The 27500-nt window shown below is 23.4% G+C and overlaps 9 protein-coding genes and 2 non-coding genes across 11 annotated transcripts in view; 4 read left to right on the forward strand and 7 right to left on the reverse strand.

Moving 5' to 3' along the window:
• DDB_G0275365 (hypothetical protein) overlaps positions 1-1055 on the forward strand; it is a gene marked incomplete at both ends in the record, with an annotated part of 2285 nt that extends 1230 nt beyond the window's left edge. Inside the window, one exon of the mRNA XM_638591.1 lies at positions 1-1055. This exon is cut by the window's left edge and continues 995 nt beyond it. Coding sequence (XP_643683.1) covers positions 1-1055 — 1055 coding nt within the window.
• Positions 1056-1455: 400 nt separating this feature from the next.
• DDB_G0275411 (hypothetical protein) lies at positions 1456-2575 on the reverse strand (the record flags this gene model as incomplete). The annotated part of the gene is made up of 2 exons (XM_638592.1): positions 1456-1651; positions 1737-2575. 2 exons carry the CDS (start codon positions 2573-2575, stop codon positions 1456-1458), a joined length of 1035 nt encoding a protein of 344 aa, XP_643684.1.
• A 2329-nt stretch (positions 2576-4904) lies between these two features.
• DDB_G0275367 (hypothetical protein) lies at positions 4905-5275 on the reverse strand (the record flags this gene model as incomplete). Its single annotated transcript, XM_638593.1, has 2 exons — positions 4905-5137; positions 5266-5275. 2 exons carry the CDS (start codon positions 5273-5275, stop codon positions 4905-4907), a joined length of 243 nt encoding a protein of 80 aa, XP_643685.1.
• A 371-nt stretch (positions 5276-5646) lies between these two features.
• On the reverse strand, positions 5647-9647 carry DDB_G0275413 (transmembrane protein; the record flags this gene model as incomplete). Its single annotated transcript, XM_638594.2, has 3 exons — positions 5647-6086; positions 6186-8218; positions 8314-9647. The coding sequence occupies 3 exons, from the start codon at positions 9645-9647 to the stop codon at positions 5647-5649; spliced, it is 3807 nt and encodes a 1268-aa protein (XP_643686.2).
• Positions 9648-10633: 986 nt separating this feature from the next.
• Positions 10634-20147, forward strand: DDB_G0275415 (ubiquitin domain-containing protein; the record flags this gene model as incomplete). The annotated part of the gene is made up of 4 exons (XM_638595.1): positions 10634-10812; positions 11060-11387; positions 11564-11937; positions 12053-20147. The coding sequence occupies 4 exons, from the start codon at positions 10634-10636 to the stop codon at positions 20145-20147; spliced, it is 8976 nt and encodes a 2991-aa protein (XP_643687.1).
• A 512-nt stretch (positions 20148-20659) lies between these two features.
• DDB_G0275417 (hypothetical protein) lies at positions 20660-21867 on the forward strand (the record flags this gene model as incomplete). The annotated part of the gene is made up of 2 exons (XM_638596.1): positions 20660-21300; positions 21417-21867. 2 exons carry the CDS (start codon positions 20660-20662, stop codon positions 21865-21867), a joined length of 1092 nt encoding a protein of 363 aa, XP_643688.1.
• Positions 21868-22059: 192 nt separating this feature from the next.
• Positions 22060-22200, reverse strand: DDB_G0275369 (hypothetical protein; the record flags this gene model as incomplete). Its single annotated transcript, XM_638597.1, has 1 exon — positions 22060-22200. The coding sequence occupies one exon, from the start codon at positions 22198-22200 to the stop codon at positions 22060-22062; it is 141 nt and encodes a 46-aa protein (XP_643689.1).
• A 260-nt stretch (positions 22201-22460) lies between these two features.
• On the reverse strand, positions 22461-22532 carry tRNA-Glu-UUC-9. The gene has a single exon. It is a non-coding gene; the product is annotated as a tRNA-Glu (tRNA).
• A 295-nt stretch (positions 22533-22827) lies between these two features.
• DDB_G0275371 (hypothetical protein) lies at positions 22828-23922 on the forward strand (the record flags this gene model as incomplete). Its single annotated transcript, XM_638598.1, has 1 exon — positions 22828-23922. One exon carries the CDS (start codon positions 22828-22830, stop codon positions 23920-23922), a length of 1095 nt encoding a protein of 364 aa, XP_643690.1.
• A 919-nt stretch (positions 23923-24841) lies between these two features.
• On the reverse strand, positions 24842-24913 carry tRNA-Glu-UUC-8. Its single transcript has one exon. It is a non-coding gene; the product is annotated as a tRNA-Glu (tRNA).
• Positions 24914-25041: 128 nt separating this feature from the next.
• DDB_G0275419 (hypothetical protein) lies at positions 25042-26664 on the reverse strand (the record flags this gene model as incomplete). The annotated part of the gene is made up of 1 exon (XM_638599.2): positions 25042-26664. One exon carries the CDS (start codon positions 26662-26664, stop codon positions 25042-25044), a length of 1623 nt encoding a protein of 540 aa, XP_643691.2.
• Between the last annotated feature and the right edge of the window lie 836 nt (positions 26665-27500).

Here is a 27500-nt window from a genome sequence, read left to right on the forward strand (position 1 = left end):
ATCATGGACATAACCATCATGGTGGTAGTCATCATCATCATAATCATCAAAATGGTGGCAATATTGGTCATCATAGAACCACAGTGTTATTAGTACATGGTCTTGATGAAGCTGTTATGACATGTGATCGTATTTTCAATCTTTTCTGTGTCTATGGTAACGTACAAAGAGTAAAGATTCTTTCATCCAAAAAAGGTGCAGCATTGGTGCAAATGGAAGATGTTCAACAAGCAGAAGCAGTCATTAGATTCTATCACCAAATGCCACTATTCAAAGATACCCTTCAAATCAATTACTCCAAACATCTATCAATCACAGATTCTCACAATCCAGAATCACCAACACTCTCAAAGGATTTTGCTCAATCCAATTTGAATCGTTTCACTCATCCAATCAATACCTACAAACATTTGTATAAACCATCACAAACTTTATACTTTTCAAATGTTCCAAAGGATTTCACAGAGACAAATTTCAATCAATTATTCCAATCTTTAAACCTTCAAAAACCAGTTGGTTTCAAAATCTTCTCTGCTCAATTGGCCCCTGGTGCTTCATCAGTACCAACTGTCGCTTCACCAACCACTCCAACTGGTGTTGTCACTGGTGTCTCTTCACCAAGTGTCAATGGTGGCGGTGCTGGTAGTGGTGCTTCAACTGTTGGTACAAACATTGCCAATAACACTACTACCTCTGTAAATGGAATTAGTAGTAATAGCTCAACACCTGAACCATCAAAACATGCCGATAAAATCGTTGGTCTTTTAGAGTTCTCTTCACCAGCTAATGCAATCGATGCTTTGGTACTTTTAAATAACTCTGTTTTACCAAATTCAAATCATATGGGTTTAAGACTTTCATTTAGTAACTCTACAGTTTTACCAAAATCTTCAACAAGTAATAATAATAATAATAATACTAATAACACCACCACCACTTCCACCAACACCAATAATAATAATAGCAACAATATCGCCTCACCACAACAACCACAACAATTCCAACAACCACAACAACCACAACAACAATCTCCAACAACTCAAAAACTTTTTTAAATTTTCTGTCTCAAATTTTTTTTTTTTAAAAACAAAAAAAAAAAAAAAAAAATACCTTTTTTCCATAAAAAACAAATATAAAAAAAAAACCAAAAAAAAAAAAAAAAAAAGAAAAAAAAAAAAAAAAAATAAATAATCATATATAATAATATCATATATAATCGACTAAAAACAAAATAAAAATAAAAATAAAAATAAAAAAAATAATTAAAAAGAAAAAAAAAAAACTAAATATTTTTTTTTTAAAACTTTTTTTTCTTTATTTCTTTTTTTTTTTTTTTTTTTTTTCTTTTTTTTTTTATGTTTAATACAAAAAAGATTGGTATTACAAATATAGATAGTATTCTTTTTATCTTGATTTTTTTTTAATTATTTATCATAATGTTTTTTTTTTTTTCTTTTATAAAATTAAAACTAATAAAACTGATAAAATTAAAACCATAATACTGATTTGATTTCTAGTGGCACTACCTTCAAAAGTTCCATTAACATTTTTAACCAATTGGAAATCAGTTAAATTGAATGCTCTATGATCCCAAAGATCACTTTGCATTCCAAATGAAATTTCAAATTTATTTGGATTATCTTCGCAATAACTATAGTTTAAAAATAATAAAATAAAATTAATTGGTTTTAATTTTAATTTTTTTTTTTTTTTTTTTTTTTTTTTTAATAACTTACTTAATAATATAAAGATAAGAATCAAAAATATCTTGAATTGAAGATAAATCAAATTTCTTTTCAAAATTTGGATAATAACGAATATAAATACTTTCTCTATTACCATTATAGAATAAACCATCAGTTGGAGTGAAATCTAATTTTTCCATGTAAAAATTTTTATCGAAACCAATTTCTTCTAATTTACGAACAGATTCACTATTGTTTTGAAGGTTACATGGAGTGATTCTAATATTGAAATCACCGGCTGGGAAGAGAGCCTTTGCCCAAGCACATTTTGAATGGAGTGCATATTTATCAGGTACACGACGACTAGTTCTAAAACCTGGATTAAAATCACATTTATAACCGGCTTGTGCTTTAATTCTAGAGTAAACTACTGGTTCATAGACTTTGGTTTCACCAAATCCTTTGGTAGGTTTCATAAATCTACTCCATGATTCAACCATGTCAACTGGTTTATCAACCATTGTATCAATGTCAAATACTGTTGAGAAATCTACACTACAATAGATTTCCTCTGCGTTATAGGTGATGGTACCATTGGAAAAAACTTGAAGACAATCAATTTCATAAACAAAACGTGATAATTCCTTTTTAAGTGATGGTTGACAATTGAAATTAACTGGATAATTAAATACTACATCTCCAGAAAAATATAATTTAGCACCAAATGGTATTTGTATTATATCTTCACTTGTAAATTTATCTTGAGTAAAATAATATTGTTGTGATGTCTCATTACATGATGTTGCAGTTAATCCACCAATTGTACAATTATCTGATTTAACTTTATTAAAAATAAATAATAATAATGTTAAATAAAAAATTATTCTCATTTTTATTTATTTTTTTTATAATTTTTTTATAAAAAATATATATATTATTTTTTTATATTAATTAATAGTTTAATAATTTTTATTAATAATAATAATTGGTTTTATGTTAAAAAAAATTAATTTTGGTTTTTTTTTTTTTTTTTTTTTTTTTTTGAATAAAAAAAAATAATTATAATTTTGTATTAAATATTTATTTATATCAAGTGTGTATTAGGTGTGTTGTGTGCGTGTGTGAGAGTGTGAATTACAATGTAGTAATATAATAAATTATTATTGAGAAAATAAAAAAATAAAGAAAAAAAAAAAGTTTTTTTTTTGTTTTTTTTTTTCTTTCTTTCTTTTTTTTTTTTTTTTTTATTTGGAATAATTATTTAAAATGATTAAAATTAAAATAAGTAAAACTCTTTTTTTTTTTTTTTTTCTTTTTTTTTTTTTATATTTTGGGTTTAAAAAAAAAAAATTTTTAAAAAAAAATATTTTTTTTAAAAAAAACAAAATTTTAAATAAATTGAAAATAGATGAATTTTTTTTTAATAAAGTTTGAATTTTGTGTGGTTTAAACACTTTAAATGTTTTATTATTATTTGATTTTTTTTTTTACCAGCGAAAGGATGGATTGATATTAATTAAACATTTTTTTTTTTTTTTTTTTTTTTTTTTTTTGGTGGTTATTTTTTTTTTTTTTTTTTTTTTTTTTGATTTAACTATATATATATATTAATAGTGTGCCATTATTGTTTTAAAATACACACTGAGATATGATAATTTTAAAGAGGTAATTTTTTTGAATTGTTTTATTTTTTTTTGGGTATATCAAATTGATTTAAAATAATTTACTTAAAACAAAAAAAAAAAAAAAAATAAAAAAAAAAAAAAAAAAAAAAAAAAAAGTATTTTGTAAGGAAATATTTAAAAAACAAATAAAATATAATATAAATGTTAGTGGTTTAATTTGTGTGTGTTATTAATTTTATAAATTTATTGTAAACAACATCTTATTATTTGAATGATTATAATATGTTTTATTTTATTAAAAAAAATAATATTGTTAAAAAAAAATATGTTCCTATATGTAATCTAGGGATATAAAAACAAAAAAATATAAAAAAATAAATTTAAAAAATATTTTAATAAAGGTTCTAGTTTTAGAATTAAAAAAAAAAAAAAAAAAAAAAAAAAAAAAAAAAGGTTTTTTTTTTTTTTTATCACTATAAACGAAAAAATATTATAAGGTCTTAAATTCATATATGAATTATTAAAATTATTTTTTTATTATACAATTTTTTTTATTTTAATGGAATATACACAATTTTTGTATTAAGTTTTTTTTTTTTTTTTTTTTTTTTTTTTTTTTTTTTTTTTTTTTAAAAAAAATGGAATCTGTAATCTATTATATTAAAAAGTATTCAATCAAAAATAACAACCTTTATTTTAATTTACTTTTTTAATACATAAAATATATTTATTATTTAATTATTTGGAATTCATTGATATTAAATCTTTTAATATATTAAGAGTTTTGCGAAATATGTAGATTAAGTATAAAACAAGAAGTGATTCAGGCGCATAAAATAACAACCTTAACATTTCAATTTTTTTAAACAAATAATTAAAGATAAGATAATGATATTGGTTAGAACACAATCAAAATTTAATAAAAAAAAAAAAAAAAATAATAATAATTATTATTAAAAAATAAATATATAATACAAATAAAAAAAATAAATTAATAAAAAACCAATAATATTTTTATAAAAAAAAGTTAAATTAAATTTAATAAAAAGAAAATATCATAAAAAGAGTAGAATCAAATATAAAGAAATTGATTATAATAATTAAAATCTGGATCTTAATTTTTAAGTTCCTTCATTTGACCTAATTTTCTTTATTATTTTTTGTAAAGTGTTTAAATAAATTTGATTGCATAATAGTTTTTTTTATTTTATTTAATTTTTTTTATTAACTAATTAATTAAACAATTTTTTCTTTTTTTTTTTTTTCTTTTTTTTTTTATTATTTTTTTTTTTTTTTCTTCCAAAAATCCTAACAAAAAAAACAATACCAACAAAAAATTTAAAAAAAAGAAACATGAATATAAATTTTTTTTTTTTTTTTTTCTATTTTATGTACATTTATTTTCAAACTTGATATTATTATTTAAAAAAGAATTGTGTTTAGGTGATTTTTTTTTTTTTTTTTTTTTTTTTTTTTTTTGAAGGTAAACTAAATACTTTCTTTTTTTAAATTTTATATCTTTCAATTTGTTTTTTTTTTTTTGTTTTTGTTTTTTTTTGAATTGTTTTAAAAAATTATGTTATTAAAACTCTGTTTAAGCAGAGGCCATTGCTGGGAAACACTCTTCAAATTTATTCTTTGGGTGTTTGTTATCAGAGTGGATTCTGAGTTCAGTTTCTTTAGCAGTACATAAAAAGCTTGCTCTACAAATGTTACAAATTGTAGTTTTAGCAGCTTCGTTGGTTTTTAGTTGACTTTTGGCACTTGAAGCACCTTCGTTTCTCTTTAAATTTCTTTCTCTCTTTTGTTGAGCTTTGGCACCGTTTCCTATAATTATTTTTTATTTTTTTATTTTTAATTCATGTTAATATATTTTTCTTCTTTTTATTTTTGTTTATAATTTTAAAAAAAAAAAAAAAAAAAGATAAAAAAAAAATAGATAAAAATATATTTACCTGATGGCATTGTTGTATATGTATGAATGTGTGATAAGTTGGAAAAAAAAAAAAATAAAAAAAAATTTTGAAATTTTTAAAAAAAAAAAAAAAAGAAAAAAAAAAGAATAAAAATAAAATAAAAAAAAAATTTAAAATAAAAATAAAAATAAAAAAAAAAAAAATTGAAATTAAGTAATCACCAAATTTTGTTTGTTAATTATCTAAATTTTTTTTTTTAAAAAAAAAAAAAAAAAAAGATATTTTTTAAACATTTTAATTTAAAATTTTAATCTTTTATTATTAAATTTTAAAAATTGACTTTGTTTTTTTTTTTTTGTTATTTTTTTAAAATAATATTTTTATTATTACAAGTTTTTTTTTTTTTTTTTTCCAGCTTTTTTAAAATTTCATTTTTGACAGAGGGACATCATCAATTGTAAATTCTTTTTCGTCTTCAACAACAGCCATTCTAATTGGAGAATTTATAGAATCAGTATTACTTTTTGGAGATATATTATCTTTTTCTTTTGGGTCAGGTTCATCATAATCATCATGACCATTATCATCGTTGTCATCAAAATCGTCATCATCATTATCATTTTTTTGTTGTTGCTGTTGTTGCTGTTGTTGCTGTTGCTGTTGCTGTTGTTTCATTGATTCTTCTAATTGTAAAATTGTATTTGGTGATACCATTAATATTGGTTGGCACATTTCCACACTTTCGATATTTACATGAGAAAGAATCATTTTTTGTACATGATCTTTTTGATAATCCAAATGTGATGTTATTGCACTACTAACATCAACATCCTCAATTAATTCTAAATAAAATTTAGTTTCTAATAAATAAAAAATAAAAAATAAAATAAAATTTTAAATTATTAAATATACTTTTTTTTTTTTTTTAAAAGAAAATAATTAAATAAAATATTACTTACTATTATCATACAATTCTTTTAATTCTTGACCTTTTATATTCCTTTTATTAAAATTTGCAAATGATTGAATTTTTGGTGTTGGAATATTATTATTATTACTATTTTTTTCATCATTAATTGATATATTATTATTATTATTATTATTATTATTATTATTATTATTATTATTATTATTATTATTATTATTATTATTATTATTATTATTATTAAAAATAAATGGAAATATTAAATTATTTTTAATATTTGATTGATTATTAATTGGTGAACAACCACAACATTGAAAAGAGTTACCATCTTCAGTTATATTTTTATTTGATTCATAAACATATTGAAGTAGAATATCAGAGGGTGAATAACAATTTACAATACGACCTGAAACTATTTTTCTAATTTTTCTAAACTTATTTGGATCATTTGGAATTGGAGCACCAATGAATAAAACATTTTCAATATGTCCATAGGCTTTCTTTTCAATGAGTTCCAAAAGACAATAGTACATTACTCTAGCACCAGTTGAGATACCAACCAATGTAATTGGACGTTTACCAAACGATTTACATTGAATGATTTCATCAGCCAATAGTTTACCAGCTTTGATTGATCTATCTTTAACTTTACCCCATTTAGTACTAATGATTGAGGATGCCTCCAATAGACTTGCACTTGGTAAGATAGCATCATGCATCATTTTAGTGGTGAATCTTGAGAATGTTGAGTTATCTTCAACCTTTGATTTGTAGTCATTTAAAGATTTATACAATGAATGTAATAGTTTAGTCTCCCATTTTAAGCTATAAACTTCACCTAAACATAATACACCAGAGAATAAATTTGATTCCCATCTTGTGAAATCCTCTTTTCCATCTTTTTCTTGAACCCAACCCAATGCACCAATAACTACATTCAAACCAACTGAACCTGGTACCTTTGAATAGGAGAATTCTTTTAAACCCGATGTTAATTTTGTCATTCTACCAGCTGAAATACTTGCACCGGCAGCACCAAATAAAATTGAAGTTATTGCAGTACCACTAACACCAGTGGTTGCAATCGCTGATAATAAACTCACACCAATTGCACTATGTAATGCAACTGCACCAATCAATGGTGCAACAAGTCCACCTGTCAATGCTAATATACCACCACCTGCTATTGTTGCTAATGTTACCTTTAAAATTCTATGATTTGATCTAGTTCTTTCAAATACATTTAAAATATTACTTTTAATTGATTGATCATTCTTTTTATCATTATTATTATTATTATTATTATTATTATTATTATTATTATTATTATTATTATTATTATTATTATTTTCAATTTCTTCTTTATTTTTATCATCACCATCTCCATTATTATGTTTATTATCTTTTTCATTTTGAATTTGTTTTTCATTTTGAATTTGACCATAATTATTTTCAAGTAATAATAATTTTAAACCTAAAGTTGATGGTGACAATTTTAAAGCAAATCTTTTTAAAGTTGATCTAACAAATGCATCATAACCATTAGCTAATGCAAATGATGTTATAATTCTTAGAATTTCATCTGCATGATCAACAATATCTTGAATTAACAATTCATCACTATCATCAACTTCATATAAATTATCATCATTGTCGTCATCATCACCACCACCACCACCATCTTTACTATTTATAAAATCCATTAATGGATTATTTAAAACTTCTTGTGATACTTTCATAATTGGTGATTCAATTGGTTGATTATTACTAGTTTGATTTGATTCAATAATTGGTATTTGTGAAAAATTTTCACCATCATCATTATTATTTTCACCAACAATAACATTATTTATAAAATTTTCATTATTTTCAATACCAATACTTTTATTTAAAATTGATGATGAGAATTGTAATTTTTGTTGTTCTTGTTCTTCTTGATAAAATGATGATTTAAAATATTTATCTTTAAAATTTGATTCTAAATAATCTGATGCCATTTTTAATGATATAAAATAATAACCTTCTTCTGATACCATAAAATCACTAGCTCTAAATAATTCAATAAATCTTTTTTTTTTTTTTTTTTTTTTTTTTTTTTTAAAAAGTTAATAAATTAATATATTAAATAACAATAATAATATGAAATTATAAAGAAAACTTACTTTAAATTTGAATATAAATAAGATGGATTAGTTTGAACAGTTAAATAAATTAAATAACCAATGAATTCATCAGCACCAAAAGTACCAAATTTATTTAAACCTTTTGAAATATGTCTACATGATCTAAGGATACAAACGATTTTATCACGAGGTGCTTCATAAAGATTAATGAGTGATAAATCAGCGATTGCAGCTTCCCAATTAACAGATGATAATTTAGTTGGATCAATATCTGAATAATCATTGATTGGTAATTGTTTAACATATTGAATTATACTCTTTAATTGTTTATCTTTTGATTTATTAATTGGGAAAATTTGGCCATAAATTTGAATTAATATTAATGATTCAATTGCTTCACCCATTGCAACTGGATCATCTTTTGGAAAAAGGTATACTAATTTTTGTAAAAATGTTGATATAATATCTTGATAATTATTACCTTTTTCTTCAATATATTTATCTAATTTAAAATCATTTTCATTATTATTATTATCATTATTATTATTATTATTATTATTATTATTATTATTATTATTATTATTATTATTATTATTATTATTATTATTATTATTATTATTATTATTATTATTATTATTATTATTTAAAGAAGAGGAAGATTCATCTCCTTCTCCTTTTTCTAATTTATCTATAAATAATTTTAAATCTTTATTAAATGTTTCACAATATGTTTGAATATCTTTTAATATAGATTCACTCTCTTTTGAAAAATTTGATAATTGTGTTATAAATTGTTTATTATATAATTCAAAATCATATGTTAAATTTAAAATTGATTTATTAAAACTTTTTTGTTGTGGTTCTTGTTTTTGTTTATATGATGATGATGATGATGATGTTGTTGTTGATGATAATTGTAAATCATCTGTTATTTTATTTGTAGAGTTTTTATTTTTTAATTTTAATAATTGTTGTTCTTTTAATAATTTTTGTTGTTGTCTTTGATATAAATAATTTGATTGAGGATGAGTTTCATATAGTTGATTAATTTGATAATTTGATAGATGATAATAATCAAATGTTGATTTTAAAAATGAATTAACTTCTTTTAATTTAATATCTTTCTCTGATATACATGAAAATAATAAAGATACAACTAAAAAACCAACATAACTCCTATTAATATCTCTAACTCCTGAACTATTTAATCCTGCATTTGTTGTCTTTTTATTTACTAATTCTGTTGTCGTTGTTGTTGTTGTTGTTGTTTCTAATGATTTAGTGTTAGACTCATCAATACTGCCTGTGAATGTGTTATTTGGTGTATTATTCTTTGAGAGCCTATTTGATAATTTTTTTATCGAATTTATCATTATTTGTTTTTTTTATGTGTATTTATTTTGTTTTTTTTTTTTTTTTTTATTTTATTAAGAGAAAAAAAAAAAAAAAAAAAAAAAAAAGAGAGAGAAAATTTTGATAAATTAATGTGGTTTTGGATTGACTTAAAAATTTAAAAAAATAAAATTAAAAAAACAAAAAAAAATAAAAAAAAATAAAAAAATAAATTAAAATAATAATAAAAAAAAAAAAAAAAATTATGGGATTTGAAAAAATAAATTAAAAAAAAGAAATAAAACTTATTTTTTGTTTTTTTTTTTTTTTTTTTTTTTTGAGTTAAAATTGTTAATTGTTAATTTTTTTTTTTTGATTCACTAAATTAATTTTGGTCCAAATTTAAATTTAGGAAAATGGATTGGTTTTACCAAATTGACTCAATTATGGAAATAAAATAAAATATAATATATAAAAAAAAATAGAAAAAAAATAAAAAAATTCTGAGAATTAAAAATAAATAAAAAAAAAATAAAATAAAATAAAAAATAAATAAATTTGAAAAAAAAAAAAAAGAAAAAAAAATCTTTTTTTTTTTAAATTTTTTCTTTTTTTTTTTTTTATTTTTTATTTTATTAAATTATTTATTTATTTTATAAACTATAAAAAACAAAAAAGAACCTTAAATATACAAATAGAAAAGAAGTTTTTCCTAAATAACAATTTTATAATAAAAATAAATCACAAATCACAAAATAACCAATAAAGAGTATTTTTTAATTATTAATAATAATAATAATAATAATATTAATAATAAAAAAAATAATTGATACTTTTTTTTTTTTTTTCAAAAAAAAAAAAAAAAAAAAAAAAAAAGAAAAAATTTTTTTTTTTTTTTAATTAAAATTTTCAAAAAAAAAAAAAATATTAAAAAATTATAAAAAAAAAAAAAAAAAAAAAAAAAAGATATACATATTCAAATACACACACATTCCTACACAAATTCACAGATACAAAATAATAAATAATGTCCGAAACTAGAGATGTAAGGTACTTTGCTGATTTTATAAAGAATACTCCAAACAATGAACCAAAGGAAGTGATCACAGTGGTGGGCCATGTCCTTCAATGTCTTGAAGAAAGTGAGGATTTCTTTTTTAATTTTGAAAAGTTTTCAGAAATGGTTGAAGTACTCTGGTTTAAATTGTAAGTAAAAAATATAATAGAAAATCTATATTTTGTTTTTTAATTTTATAGTTTTTTTTTCTTTTTATTTCAAATACTAATATATTACTTTTTTTATTTTTATTTTTATTTTTATTTTTATTTTTATTTTTATTTTTATTTTTATTTTTATTTTTATTTTTATTTTTTTCTCTTTTACTACTATTCTTCATTATTTATTTATTTATTTATTTATTTATTTTTATTATTATTATCCTTTTATACACAGAGGTCAAAATCCAAATCATAATGATTTAATTCAAAGAGTTGATCAATTTTTCAAAAAGATTATACAAATCATCTCAACTAGAATATCACAAAGTGAAGATTTTTCATCAGAGAATTTAAAGGTATTAAATTTAATATTTTCACCAAAACCATCAGGTTATCGTGAATATAGATATCAAGAGAATGGAGATGATATTTCATCTAAATTATCAAGTTTTGAAGCAAATGGTTTTTTTGAAGGTGGTGGTCTTAATTGTTTAATTAACAGAATAGAGAAATTTAAACATTCATTTGAAAATTTAAAAAAGATTGTAAATACAATCAAAAAGGTATGTGTTTCACTTTATTTTACTTTTTTTTTTTTTTTTTCTTTTTTTTTTCATAAAAATTTTTTAAAAAAATTCCAAAAAAAAAAGTTCAAAAAAAAAAATTCAAAAAAATTCAAAAAATAGGACAATCACTAAATATTATCTTTTTTTTTTTTTTTCTTCTTTTCTATTTTTAGATTACAAAAAAAGTTGAAAAAGTTGAAGCACAAACTGTTGAACATTTAATAAAGATTGTATTCCAAAAGATATTAGGAGCTACTGATGAAGAGTTTAAGAATGAAAATAAGAAAGATTTAGATTTAATTATCAAACATCTTTCTGGAATAGTTAATAATTTACAATATGAACAAGGCCATAATAGTGGTACACTTCAAGATATGATTCATCAACAAGGTTTAATGGTTTCATTAAAGTGTTTTAAATCACCATCTCTCTTTCAAAGAAATGCGGGTCTCAATGATATAATTAGATTTTGTAAATCAGAAAGTAATAGTAACAATAGTAGTTTTATGTTAAGAAATCAACAATTTTCAATTTATGTAGCACCACAGTAAGTATAAAAAAAAAAAAAAAAAAAAAAAAAAAAAATTAAAAATAGAAAATAGAAAAAAAAAAAAAAATATTAATTTTTATTTTTATTTTTTCATTTTTTTTTATAAAAAAAGTAAAATTGTTGAATGGTTAAAAGAAAATCAAGTTGTTGAATTATTATATGGTGAAACAAGTCATATTCAATTATTACAAAAATGTACAGATATATTAAAATTCCTTGCAGAACAAAAAGCATTTGATAGAAAGTATTTAGACTTGATATGGTCAGCATCTGAAGGAAAACATGAAACAATAGAGAATGCAATCTATGATAGTATTGGAGCGATCGCTCCATTACTTCCACCTGAAGATATCGATTATCTCTTTGACAAGGTTCAAATGATTCCCTACAATCATTACACTCAAATAACATTGAATTTAGTACGTTCATTAACTCAAAGACAACAACAAGCCACCAATTCCGATGGTATTACATCAAGAGGTTTGGATATATTTTGGAATTTAATGCAAGAAGATTGTGATGTTTGTAATGATCTCTCCAATGCATCATTGGTTTCACTTCAAGATTCTTTCCAATTCTATCCAAATCAAAGGGGACATTTTTTAACTAGAGCCTTGGACCATATAGATAAACATCGTTCAGTTGTAGTTTCACTTCGTTTAGTCTTTCATCTAATCAATAGTTTTGCAGAGAAAAAAAAAAAGAGAGATTTACATGGTGGCAATAATAATAATAACAACAATATGATGAACAATGAAGCAGAGATGGCAAATGTAATTGAAAGTATTGATAGTCAACACCATTTAGTAGATTTATTATACAATCATTTAGTTTATTATACTACACAATGTAAACAGATTATATCGAATGGTTACAATACTGATAGAAATGCAATGAATGTAGATGGTGGTGGTGGAGGAAGTGATAAACATCCATATAAACCACCGCAAGCTTGTGATGATTATACGTTTGCTGATAGAGTCAGTCATATGGAACAAATTCAAGATTATTTAAATTTTATTCGTTTCTTATATGACAAGTCAAGTTTATCCCTTACTAAACAACATATCGATATTTGGTGGAATATCTTTGTTCTAGAACCAGTATCACACTCTGATAGAACTCACTTTTTCAATTGGGTCATTGACCATTTAAGTTTGGATGAACATCAAGTTTTGTATTTTATAAACAAATTCCAAACCTTAACTTTTACAGATTTAGATATTACCGGTTTCGAATTTTATAAATTTTGTTTTAATTTAATTAAATCTCATGATTATAATAATAATAATAATAATAATAATAATATAGATAATAATAATAATAATAATAATAATAGTAATAATAATAATAATAATAATAATAATTTAATTGGTTTAGATGATTTATGGAGAATTTTATTAGAAGCACAAAATGAACAAGTTGGAAGAGCAGCATGTTCATTTATAATTGAACAATATAAAGATTATAAGAATCCAGAAGAATTTTTAAATACTTGTATGGCTAAATTATCAAAGGTACCAATTGGTAACGATTCAACAATGGATCCAATTAATTATATGTTAGTAACACGTTGTCTTTCATTGGTAAAGAAATATTTAGAAGAATTTGGTTCAAGATCATCCGACTCATTTAAGAAACATTTTTCACCATTGATCACAGTTAGATTTAGTAGTCAAAGAAATGTATTTAAATTTGACGTAAAGAGTAGTGAATCAATTGGTACCATAAAACAAATGCTTGCATATAATATTAAATCATCAGAACATTGTATTTGTTTAACTTTTCAAGGTAAAATGATGGTTGATGATTGTCAAACAATTGAAGATTTTCGTGTTGGAAATGGTGATACTATCAGTTTCCAAGAGATTGGAGAACCAAGACAACCACTCACCTATGTTCAATCGGTTTCAATTAATTTTGATCAAAATAATTTCGCATTACTTTTCAGTTTGTTAAATATTCAATCGATTGCTCAAGATGTTTGGGATTTATTAATGTTATTACCAGTTAATAAACAAATATTTAGTGAAATAACAATCGATATTGTAAATAATAAAAATAATAATAATAATAATAATAATAATAATAATAATAATAATAATAATAATAATAATAATAATAATAATAATAATAGTAATGAAGATGGTCAACAACAACAACAACAACAACAACAAAATATAAATTGGGATAATTTATTTGATCCAAAATCATCTTATCGTTTATTATATAGTTTATTAATTATTGAATCAATGGTAGTTAATGATAGTTATCATAGTAGTGATGGTAATGATAATAATTTAGATGGTCCAAATGAATGGAAACAAAAGTTTATTTCATCAGGTGGATTTGATCATTTAATAAAGGTTTTAATGACAACAGATCTTCAAAATCCATCACGTGGTGGTAAGAGAAATACTTGCCTTTCAGTACTTTTAAGAATTATTTTTAGTATTTTAGAGAGCAACCATTTCGATTTTAATGCTATCACAAGCCATCAAATTTCACCAGCCGACTTTTTAAATCGTTTAATCAGCTTAACATGGAATCAAGTAATACCAACTACACATGAAGAGAATCTTTCAACTCATGAAACAGAGGATGCTATGGTTGTTTCTCATTTGATGCATTTAATTGTTGCCATCCTTTCGAATAATGATCAATTGTTTAGTATATTCACAAAGAATAAAAACATTTTACAATGGATTTCACTCATAATCCTCGATAGTAAAGATACTTTTCTTCGTGATAAAGCTGCCAATGGTATTCGTGACATTTGTCATTACATTTCACCAGCTACAACAAAACATTACTTTTTGGACCAATTCCTTACCCTACTCTTTAAAAATGTCGCAGACGATCGTCAATCATCAACTTGTCAACAATTCTTTGATGTACTCAATCATTTATTAAATGAACAAGTTAGATCGTTAACTATTGATGCTTCAACTTCTTCTTTTACATCAGTTTATGCCGATCTCTTGTTAAAGTTGGTAGATATGATTAAAACTCAACCAATCATTGAATCAACAGCAATTTACCAACCAGATGTTTTATTAATGGGATTATTGAATCTTGTAAAGATTTTAATTCAAGACAATAATGAATTCAAGCTATTGGCAGGTCAAAAGGGTGGTTTAGTTAAAGAGGTTTTCCATGAATGTCTTTTCAATATTGCAACTGCAGATAATCATGGTTCAACTTGTCCACCAAAATGTAAAACAAAGGAAAGTAGAGATATTTGTTTTGCTGTACTCTTGGAGTTGGCCAAAGGTTGTGAACCAAATTTACGTGAAATTACTACACTCTTAATGGAACACCATAAACCAGAGGAAAAACGTTCACTTTGGAGTTATTTCCCAGCTGGTAATGAAAAATCAATCACAGGTTATGTTGGTTTAAAGAATTTAGGTGCCACTTGTTATATCAATAGTTTAATGCAACAACTCTTTATGATTCCAGGTTTCCGTTATAATATCATTCAATCCGAAGAGAAATATAACTCACCACAAGAACAACAAGAATCACTCCTCTATCAATTGAAAATCATATTTGCAAATCTTCAAGAGTCTGAAAAGAAATCACACGATCCAAAAGATTTCTGTTTAACTTATAAATATGATGGTCAACCAATCAATACATCGATTCAAATGGATGCTGATGAATTCTTTAATATGCTTTTCGATAAACTAGAGAATACTCTAAAATCAACACCACAAGAAAAGTTATTAAAAGATTTTTTCGGTGGTAGTTCAGTAAATCAATTCATCTCTCAAGAGTGTAATCATGTCTCTGAACGTGAAGAACCATTCTATACCATTAGTGTCGAAGTAAAGAATAAAAAAGAGATTCAAGAATCATTACAATTGTTTGTAGAGAGTGAAACTTTAGATGGTGATAATAAATATTTTTGTAGTAGTTGTTCTCAAAAAGTTAAAGCATTAATGAGAAGATGTATCAAAGATTTACCAAATACTTTAATCATTCATAACAAGAGATTCGAGTTTGATTTAGATCTTATGAAGAGAACCAAATTAAATGATGCACTTCGTTTCCCAATGACAATCGATATGGAACCATACACTAAAGAATATCTCGAGAGAAAAGAAGCAATCGAAAAAGCCAAAGAAAAGGGTGAACCAATTCCAGAGGTTGCTCCATTACATCCACCATCCTATTATCAATATGAATTGGCAGGTATTTTAGTTCATACAGGTACAGCCGATTCTGGTCACTATTATAGTTATATTAAAGAGCGTGAACCAATTTGTGAAGGTCAACCACGTCGTTGGATTTTATTCAATGACCAAGCAACCGAGGTTTTCAATCCTGATGATATTTCAAAGGCATGTTTTGGTGGTTATGATGATCAAAGCAAAGGTAATTTCCGTGCTGGCCCAAGAGTTAACAATGCTTATATGTTATTCTATGAACGTTCTTATATTCAAGGTGAAATGACAAAGAAATATGAAAACATTAAACAATCTGATGCTTCTAAATTAGTACCAAAAGAAATGTTTTCAAGTGTTTGGAAAAAGAATATGAAATTCTTAAATGATAAGAATATTTTCGATACAAATTATTTCTCATTCTTATTAAATATTATAAAGTTAGATGAACCATCCGATTTAGATTCAAATAATCAAATGGATTTCATTTCTTCTCAAGAATTATTAAAAGGTACTGATTCAATTGATGATCAAAAACTAAGTAGTCAAGATAATGAATTATCAAGTGGTGGTGGTGGCGGTGGTGCAACAAGTGAATTATCAGGTGGAGAAGTTGGTTTATATAATGGCGGTAGTGGTAGTGAATTCAATCAAACTATGCAATCAATTGAATTAGGTACTAGATTTTTAATTGAAACTTTATTCCACTCAAAAGATAGAAAAATGTTAGGTGATACTGTAAATTATTTAATCTCATTATATGAAAGAAATTTAGATGCTTGTTATTGGTTATTAAATACTATCGTTGAACAACAAGGTTCTGATAATTCTTGGATTAGACAAGTATTTTTAACTTGTGTAACATTTGATCCAAGAGAAGCTTTAATCAAATTATTATTATCAGTTGTTAAAACATTAATTCCAAGTGAAAAAGAAAACTATGGTTTAGATGAAGATAATGAAATGATGTCAGAAAATAGTGGAGCATCTATTACTTCAATCGATGAGGAGGATGGAGATGATGAAGATGATGGTGGTGGTGGTGATGATGATTCAATGAATACTTCATCTGGTACAACAGGTAAAGGTAAACAAAAAGTATCATCCTCTTCTTCCTCTTCTTCTTCCTCTCAAATGAATTATGATCAAGATGAAATTTATCCAAGTTTTTCAAGCCTAAAGAAACCAAAATCCATCATATTTAAGTTTATGGATGTATTTTTAGATTATATCAAGGAGGCACCAATGCATTGGAAACATTTTAGTTATTACTTTTTGTTTATCAAAGATTTTTCATTATTGGGTGAAGAGGAAAGAAAATATTTAATCAATAGAAATGTTATTGGCCGTTTAATTGATCTCTTTTTGGGTGATGAATCACAACTCTCCAAAACCATTCCACCACATAAGAAACCAAAGATGGGTGATAAATATAGTAGTCCACAATTCCTTAATATGATTGAAACCATCAATATCTTGGTTCATAGTTGTCATACTAGATATAGTAAGATGGAGTTTGACAAGAATGGTTCCTATCAAACAATGCCTGGTCAATTCACTTTGAATTTAGCTCCAATGCCAGAAACCGATATGGAGTTATTATATGATCCAATATTTGTTGCCAAAGCAATTAAGGATACTCTATTAATCAAACCAATCACAGAGATAGTCTCTTATATTTGTTTCAATGATATCGATACTACCAATACTATCACTCAATATATTGAAGGATTCGATCAATCAAAGACATCCTTAGAGGTTTTACTTCCATTGATTAAATTAGATGATCAATGTAGAGAAGAACGTGTTGACATTGTAATTCCACAATATATCAATATCGTTGAGGAAATCTTTAAAAATCGTAATAATTTGTCATTCTTAAAAACTTTGGTAGAAGCTGCTCAACAATATTATTTCATTTCAGATTGGTTCAAGAAGAACTTTGATCGTTGGGTTACAAGTTGGCTCATTGGTAATGAACATTCAGAGGTTAGAAGTGATGCTTTCACATTACTCATTCATATCAATCAATTGAATCAAGAACAACCAGATCATAGTGCAATCATTGAAACCTTTTCATTCCTTTCTAGTGTTGATACCATTAAATATGCCAAAAAGATTTGTAAAAAAGATAAAGATCATCGTGGTGTTTTCAAATTTGAATATTATTTCAAACTACTTAGATTGTCTTTGGTCGTACCAGAATGTAAACAAATTTTCACACAAGTCGCTTCATTATTCTATGGTTTTATCACTGATATCATCTTTCAACAAAATGAAATCGATAGAAATCGTCAAGAGCTTACTCACTTTTTGGTCGATGTACTTCGTGATCAACCTGAAAATATTGCTCTCTTACAAAAGGATCAATGTTCAACCAAACTCATGGACTACTTTATTAGTATTTCATCCAAAGAGGATTTGAAACAATTCAATCAAAAATCTTTACCATCTTTCTATGAACTCTTATTCATTTTATCTTGTGATAAACAATCATTCCTCGAATATGTCGTTGGTCATTCCAATTTCCAATGGGCTTGCAAATTTTTATTATGCGAATGTGGTGAATATCAAGATATTGCCGTCTTCCTTTTCAAATTATTAGAGTTGGTATCAAGAACACCAAAACATGCTCAATCTTTGATTAGTCACTTTTTAGGTTTTCCAAACTTTTTCTTTTATCCAGCTCATTCATTGAAAGTAATGGATATTCTCACCTTTTCAAAGAAAGAAGCCATTTGTTTTGTTAATTCTCAAGGTATCAATGTATTTAGTAAATTCTTGGGTTCAAGTAAAGACTCTCAAGAGAATGTACGTCAATATCCAAAAGCAATCGATATCATTTTTAAGGTTTTATCATTAATTCACTCACCACAGTCACCACAAGATTCTTCTTCTCCAAAATCAACAAATGTAATCGTAATCGATGAAGATATCGCCTCCTCCTCTTCTTCCTCTTCATCAAATATTCAAAATCCAACCAATGTAAATGTAAATGAATTAACTCAAGAGGTAAAAACATTATCATCTGTATTATACAATTTAATGGATAGTGGTGAAATAGTTTGTCAAAAAGCTCAAAAACTTTTAAATTTTATTGCAGTTGAATCACCTGATATTACAATTTTAACATTTAGTGATTTCATTACAAAATGGATAAATAAAAAGAATTCAATGATAAATAATAATATTAATTTAATTAATAATAATAATAACAATAATAACAATATGATGAATTCAATTAATTTGGTTGATAACGATCCAAAACAACCATCAATACCACAATTTTCACATGGTAACCCAAGTCAACAATATCCATCACCATTTGCTCAACAACCACCACAACAACAACAACAACATTCAAGATTAAATCAAAATCAACAATTATTAAATCAATTTTCATTTAGTGAAACATTTTTCAATTCATTAATTGAAATTGTTTTAATTTCAATGCAAAGTGCAACCTCTCAAAACTCAAATCCATCATTGGAATCAAAAGCATCAATTTCCCTTGCAAAATTAGTTAAAGAAGTTTTAAATATTAACATGGAGATGGGTTCACGTATTCTTAGTCGTGTAATTGATAGTTTAAAGGTTGAAGATAGAAATTCAGTGATCTCTCATTGTATTGAACATGGTTTTATTGGTACTTGTGAAACTTCTCCAACAACTCCAACCTCACTTAACTCATTGTATGATTTAGTTAAATCTTTCCTTCAAGACAAAGCAAATGAAGAAACTGTTAATAACTTTTGCACCGATCTTGAAGATAAAGTAACCACATCCATCGTTTCCATTAAATCATTAGAGAATTCCAATGACAACCAAATCGATACTCATTTATTATCCTTAATAAATGCACTCCATCAAATTCAATTGTTTAATAATTGTTGTCCAACTGGTAAATCTCATATATCCCTCTCGAATATTATCAACTCTTTAAATGAATTTGCAAACAAAGAGTGCTGTAACATTCAATCTGAAAATGCCACATTATTTTTAACTTCTTTCAAACCAATTAGACCATCAAATAATTAAAACAAAAAAAAAATAAAAAAAGTTAAAAATAAAAAAAGTTAAAAATAAAAAAAGTTAAAAATAAAAAAAAAAATAAAGCAATTAAAAAAAAAATATCAAATCAAAATAAAAATCTTTAATTTTCAACTAAAATGGTTATAAAAAAACAATGACAATTTGATTTTATTTTTGATTTTTTTTTTTGGTTTTTTTTTTTATTATTTTAATTTTTTTTTTTTTTTTTTATTATTGTTTTTTTTGATTCAATTGTTTTTTTATTTTTTATTTTTTAATTTTTATTTTTTTATTTTATTTTTATTTTTATTATGTATTAAAAAATTTTGTATTATTTGAAATTAATTTATTTCCTTTTTTATTTTTAATCCGTATTTTTTTTATTATTTTTATTTTTTTTTTTTTATTTCATTTTTTTATTTCATTTTTTTTTATTTTTTTTATTTTTTTATTTAATTAAATAATAAACATCTCACACATTCACCCCCAAAACATTTACCATAAAAAAAAAAAAAAAAATGAATTTTTTAAATAAAAATTTATTATTGGTTAGAAATTTGGGGAGGATTTCATATCCTAAATTCATTGATGTCCAGAATGGTATTAAAATCAATTATAATAATAGTGATAAAAATATTCTTTTAATGGCAGAACATCAAAGTCCTTTATTTTTATTTTCCACCACAAAAAAGAATCAAAGTAATTCCACCACAATCAATAATAATGATATTATAAATGATGCAAAATATAATAAACTTAAACAATTAGGATATGATGTTTGTAAAGTTACAAAATCAATTGATAGTTTAGAAATTGACAATGACAATAATGACACAAATAATAATAACAATAATAATAATAATTTTAATAGCAATAATAATATTAATAGTAATAATAATAATAATAATAATAATAAAAATAATAAAAATAATAATAATATTAGTAACAATCAAATTATTTGGCATGGTCCAGGTCAATTAACAGTTTATCCAATTCTATCAAGTCAATTTAATATTGATAAAAATCAATATAAAATGAAATTAGAAAAAGTGGTTTTAAAATGTTTAGATCAATTATCAATTAAATGTAAAATTGAAAATAATCAAATTAAAACTATAAATAATAATGAAATAATTGGTGATATAAAAATTTTTAATGAGTAACTATTTAAATTATATAATTAAAAAATATATATAAAAAAGTAATAATTACTTAGTTTATTTATAATTTATTAATTTAATTGAATTTGATTTTTTTTTTTTTTTTTTAAAAAAGTTTTTATAAAGTGCCAGGATTTTCTTTGAATATTAATCCAAATATTGGAATTTGTAATGAAATTAACAATGTTGGTAATATTTCATCAATTAGTAGAATCATTAATTCTCAAATGATTACTGTTGCCGATGTTGTTCCCATTGTAAGCAGAAACTTTTTAGAAGAATTTGAGCTTGAACAAATTGATCCTTATAATTATTACCTCTCTCAATATAATGATCAATTCATAAATAATAATTATAAAAATAATAATAATAATAATAATAATGACAATAACATTCACAAAATTACTAATAACTACTACGATGATGATGATGAAAACCAATTAAATTCAAATGATGATAATAATATTTTATCAACATCATCTTTTATTTTAAATAATAATAATAATAATAATAGTAATAATAATAACAACGATATTACAACTGATAATAACTCATTAATATTCTAAAGTTTTTTTTTTCAACCTCAAAACATCTTCAATCATGTAAATATCTTTCAAACCACTTTTTTATAGTTTTTTTTCGTTTAATAAAGATTTGTAAATATCTTCAATGTTAATTATTTTAAACAGAAAAGAAGTTTTTTTTTTTTTTTTTTTTTTTTTTTTTATATTCAAATAACCCACAAATAATAGCAGATTTTAATTTTTTACATTTAAATAGTGAGATAAAACCAAATGGTACATAAAAAGATTAGAAAAACCAAGTTCTACAAAAATTGTTGGAACTAAACTTGGTCTTCCATAAGGTAAAAAACCCGAATTTCCATAAGATGGAGTCATTTATTATAAATTTCTTCACAGTATCGGTACTGATACTATTATCATTTTCAAATAAGGGATGCATATTCGAATTTCTATTGTCTGAACAAATTTTGTTTATTTTCATTTATAAAAAAAGAAAAGAAAATAAAAAAAACTAATTATTCTTTTAAGGTCAAGTTGACGGCAGTAACCAATGGGAATTGAACCATTGTTCTTTTTTTTTTTTTTTTACCTAAAAGCGGTGTTGAACCATTGTTCTTAAATTTTCACAAAAAAAGCTCCCCATTCGGGAATCGAACCCGAGGTACCAGTGTGAAAGACTAGAGTGTTACCGACTACACCAATGAGGAATTTGTTGAAATTTTTTAATATTTTACCTATAAATAAAGATATAAAAAATGTTATCCAATTCAAAAAATTTCGTTATTCCATTCAAAAAAATAAAGATGTAAAAAAATGCCTAAACATAATATTTTTAAATATCATTAAAAAGAATTTAAATTTTAAGGTATAAAACTGAACAGTTTTATAGTTTTTAACAGAAATACGTTATAGCAGGAGTAAAAAAAACCATTATTTTTAAATTTAAAAATCATGATTTTTTTTTTTTTTTTTTTTTTTTTTTTTTTTTTTTTCAAAAAAAAAATGGTTTATAAATTAATTATTTTAATAATTGTTATAATAATCAATGGAACTATATCTATGATGGTATTACCATCAGATTTAAATATTCACTATGTTGGAAGAATTGACAAAACTCAATCCAATCACTATTATTCATTTTCGTGGTCTGGTTGTCAAATTATTGTAAATATTACAGGTATAACAGAAATTAAAGCAATTTTAAATTCAGAGAAACCAAATTGGTTTGATGTATTTATCAATGGGCAATTAAATAATGTTTTTAATGTAACATTATCAGCACCACAACAACAAATAATAACTATTGCAAATAATTTAAATAGTAATGATATCTATCAAATAAAGATATCAAAAAGAACAGAAGCAGAATTTGGACAAGTTAATTTTTATGGTTTCCAAATAGATGATAATGATGAAAATTTCAAACTTTTTACATATAAACCATTAACAAATCGTAAATTTGAATTCATTGGTGATAGTATTGCAACGGGGTATGGTGATATGGGTAAGGCACCTTGTGCATTCACAGAATCAACAGAGAATGTTGATGTATCATTCGTTTCTGATATTACAAATCAATTACTAGGTGAGATGAGTGTAATCGCATGGGAAGGTAAAGGTGTTGTAAAAAATTATGGATCACCAACACCAATTTCAAATCCAAATGAACCAACATTACCAGATCTTTATCCATACATATTACCATTATCAGATAATAGTAGTTTTTGGAATGCCTCTCAATTCATACCAGATGTGTTAGTTATTAATTTAGGTTCAAATGATTATACAGATTTACCATACCCACCAAATGATTACTTTCAAGTTAAATTTATTGAATTTGTAAAATCAATCATTATAAACTATAATAATCAAATTCCAAAGATTTTCTTTATATGTGGTGTAATGGTTAATGAACATCCATGTTGTACAATTACTGAAGCTGTTTCAAATGTTTTCAATGCTACTTATATTGATATGCCAAATATTCAAAATTCAAGTGATGACTTTGGTTGTTATGGCCATCCAACTATAATTGCTCATGCTCATATGGCTTCAATTGCAATTCCAATTATAAAACAAGTAATGAATTGGGAATAAATAAATAAATAAACAAATAAATAAAATAAAATAAATAAAATAAATAAATAAATAAATAAATAAATAAATAAATAAATAAATAAATAAATATATTTTGTTTATTACTTTTTTTTTTTTTTTTTTTTTTTTATTAATCAATTTTTCAAACTTTTAATTGTTTTTTTGTTTAATAAAGATTTGTAAATATCTTCAATGTTTTTTTTATTATTGAAAATATTGAAATAAGAAATTCACACTAAACTGTTTGGTAAATGATATATCATAGGAATTGTTTCTAATAAACTTTTAACTTCAAAGAAATCAGTTGGTAAATTTTTAACTATTTGAATATTAGGAAGAAGTTGAGGTGGAGGAACCGCACCATAAAATAATGTTGCTAAAGGGTCTATATATAAAAATTTATTAATTAGAATTTAATATATATATAAAATATATACATACATTTTTTACAAATGTTTGTGAATTTGGTATGTTGCTAAATATTTGGTTGGTAGATAAAACACCAGTACGTTTAATTCTGTTTGCAGAGTTGGTTATTTTTAAAGTTGTTCTACGACTACCAAATGAAATAAATGAATGGCAATTGCCAATCCTAACGATTAAAAATAAAAGCAACATCTATAAAAGATATCAGCCTTTTTGGAAATACTTTAATACCAATAACCATTTCTCATACTTTGGAAATCTCGAAATTGAAACACTTGTGAACCAAATGGTTAGTTGACTGAGAAACTTTAACTTCAACAACAAATGTTGGAACTAAACTTGGTCTTCCTATAGGTAAAGCTTAGGTCTATATAACACCATTTTAAAGCAATACTTTTCTAATGTAAAAATTATTGTCTTAAACATTTTAAAAAGCATATTTAATTAATCGAATGGGAATCGAACCATTGTTCTAAGTTTTTCACAAAAAAAGCTCCCCATTCGGGAATCGAACCCGAGGTACCAGTGTGAAAGACTAGAGTGTTACCGACTACACCAATGAGGAATATGTTGAATTTTTTGTTGTAATAAAGTTAGTCTATAAAATTAATTCTAAGTGTCCACCCTGTAAAAAAAAATAAAATAAAATGAGATCTAGCATCTTTTTTTATTAGTTTTTTATTTTTTTTTTTTTTAAAATTTTAATAAATTTAAACCTTGTTTAAAAACTATATCAATTGGAATACCAGAATAATCAATAATAATATCTTCTATATTTAATGTACCCATTTCATTAATCCAACTTTGAGCAGCTTTTTTATTACCATTACCTTGAATTACTAAAATATGATTTACTAATTTTGGAATTGCTAATTTCATTTTATTGAAATTTACAGAGAAATAATTTGTAGTTGAATTCTTTTCAAAAGCACCATATTTATGAAGGAAATTAAAATTTAAAGTATTTGCTTTTGCATGTGCATTTGATGAACCAAATCTAACTGAACGGAAAATACCAGCAATATAAGAAACATAATTGTCCATTAAATCTTTATTTGAAATTAAATTATGCTCAGCTAGATAAGTTATAAAATAAATACCCAAGATATCAGCTTTAGCCTCTTCAAGTGGTGAATAATATACTTCAAGTGCTTGATGAACACTTGTGCCACTACCATCTACTAAAAATTTAACACCTAAACCATGAGAAATTTCATGAAACATAACATTCTCAAAAAAACCATTTTCAAAAGTAACATGTTTCAATTGAGTTGGATCAATTACTCTTTTAGCAATTGGCATTAGAATTTCATCAAATTTAGCCTTCATTAAATTTTTAATTTGAATTTTACGAGTACCCTTATCAAGTTGAACTTTTGGATCATTTGGTAAATTAATTGCAATATTTTTTGGACCAGCGTTACCAGAACCATAACTTGCAATTAAATCATAAACATACATATCACCTTTTGAACTACCACTTTTCTCACTTTTATATTTTTTATCTTCAACTGGTAAATTCTCTTGTAACTCTGGTAACATTGAATTATATTTTTTAATTTTTTCACTCCATACTAAATCTTTAATTAATAATTGACTTTGAAAGGATGCTTTTAAACCTTTGAAAGTATCATCATAGGTTTCGATTGGACCAATAACAATTTCAATTGGATTATTTGTCATTTCCATCCATGTTATATCACTATCATAATATTGATCATTTGATAAAGCAATTGATCTTTTTTTTAAATATTCTTTAAATCCTTTATCACTTGAATAATTTGATGCTTTCATTAATAAATTTGATATTTTCATTACTTCAGTTTTATATTCTTGATTATACCAAATACATTTTAAATTTTTACTTTGACCATTATCTCTTCTTAAAACAGTATATGAACTTTTTTTTAAACTATTATTAAAATTATCAAATTCATCTTCTGTAATATCCAATGGATAAAAATTTAAAGTTGGTGGTTTATTACCAATACCATCAATAAATGAATTATCGTTATTTAATCTATCCCATGGTCCATAATTTATTGAACAATATTCTCTAATATCTTTATCTTTATAATTTACTAAAAATTGTTGTTTGCTTTTACCCAATGTTTGTTTCCAAAATATATCATCAACAATTTTTGATGCATTAAATAATATCTCTATCATTAATTTATCATTTTTTGATAAATAACTGATATCTTTCTCTAATGATATTACAGAATATTGATTTATTAATTTTTTAAAATCAAACTTTTCTTTTGCTAAAATTAAATTTAAAGATAATAATATTATAAAAAATATTATTATTTTCATTTTTATATTTTATTTAAAATAATAATAATAAATTAATTTTTTTTTTTTTTTGTAGATATTAAAAATAATAATTATTTTTTTTTTTTTATGCTCCCCCTCTAAAAAAAAAAAAAAAAGTGGTAAGATTTTTAATTTATTTTTATAAAAAATATTAATCGTGAGTGGTTTTTGAAGATTATTCGAAAAATTTAAATAAAAGGGAATTATTTAATTAATAATAATAATAATAATAATTAATTTGATAATTAATAAATTGACAAACTGAATGTTATTATTATTATTATTTTATTATTATTTTTATTATAATGAAGATATTTTTTTTTTTTTTTTTTTTTTTTAATGAATAATAAAAATAAAAATAAAATAATAATAATAATAACATACTTAAAGTATGTTGCTGTTCAATTGGTGATGGTACAATTGTAATATGTTCAATACTCATTTATTTGAGCAATCAACGCCTATAATAAATGGTGGATTCTTTGGCTCTTTTTTGTATCTATATGTAAAACTTTTGCTTTAAAGGAATCCCAATGATTGGAAAATCCATTGAAGATTAGTTAATTCATTTTAAACATTCTATTTGCTCCATAAACAAAACTTGTTGCTATATTTTTATACTTTTTATTTAATGGTTCTACTAATTTATTTTTGTTAGGTCAATAATTTTGAGTTTAACCTGAATAATCATTTGCTGCTAAATATTGATATTTTGAATCTAACCTAACTTTTTATTTTATTTTTTTTTAATATAAACTTTTATTAAAGTCTAACGAGGTAATGAGTAAATAAAAATAAATTTTAAATAATAATAACAATAATAATAATAATAAATA

Source organism: Dictyostelium discoideum, assembly GCF_000004695.1.
Source record: "Dictyostelium discoideum AX4 chromosome 2 chromosome, whole genome shotgun sequence".
NCBI lineage: Eukaryota > Evosea > Eumycetozoa > Dictyosteliales > Dictyosteliaceae > Dictyostelium > Dictyostelium discoideum.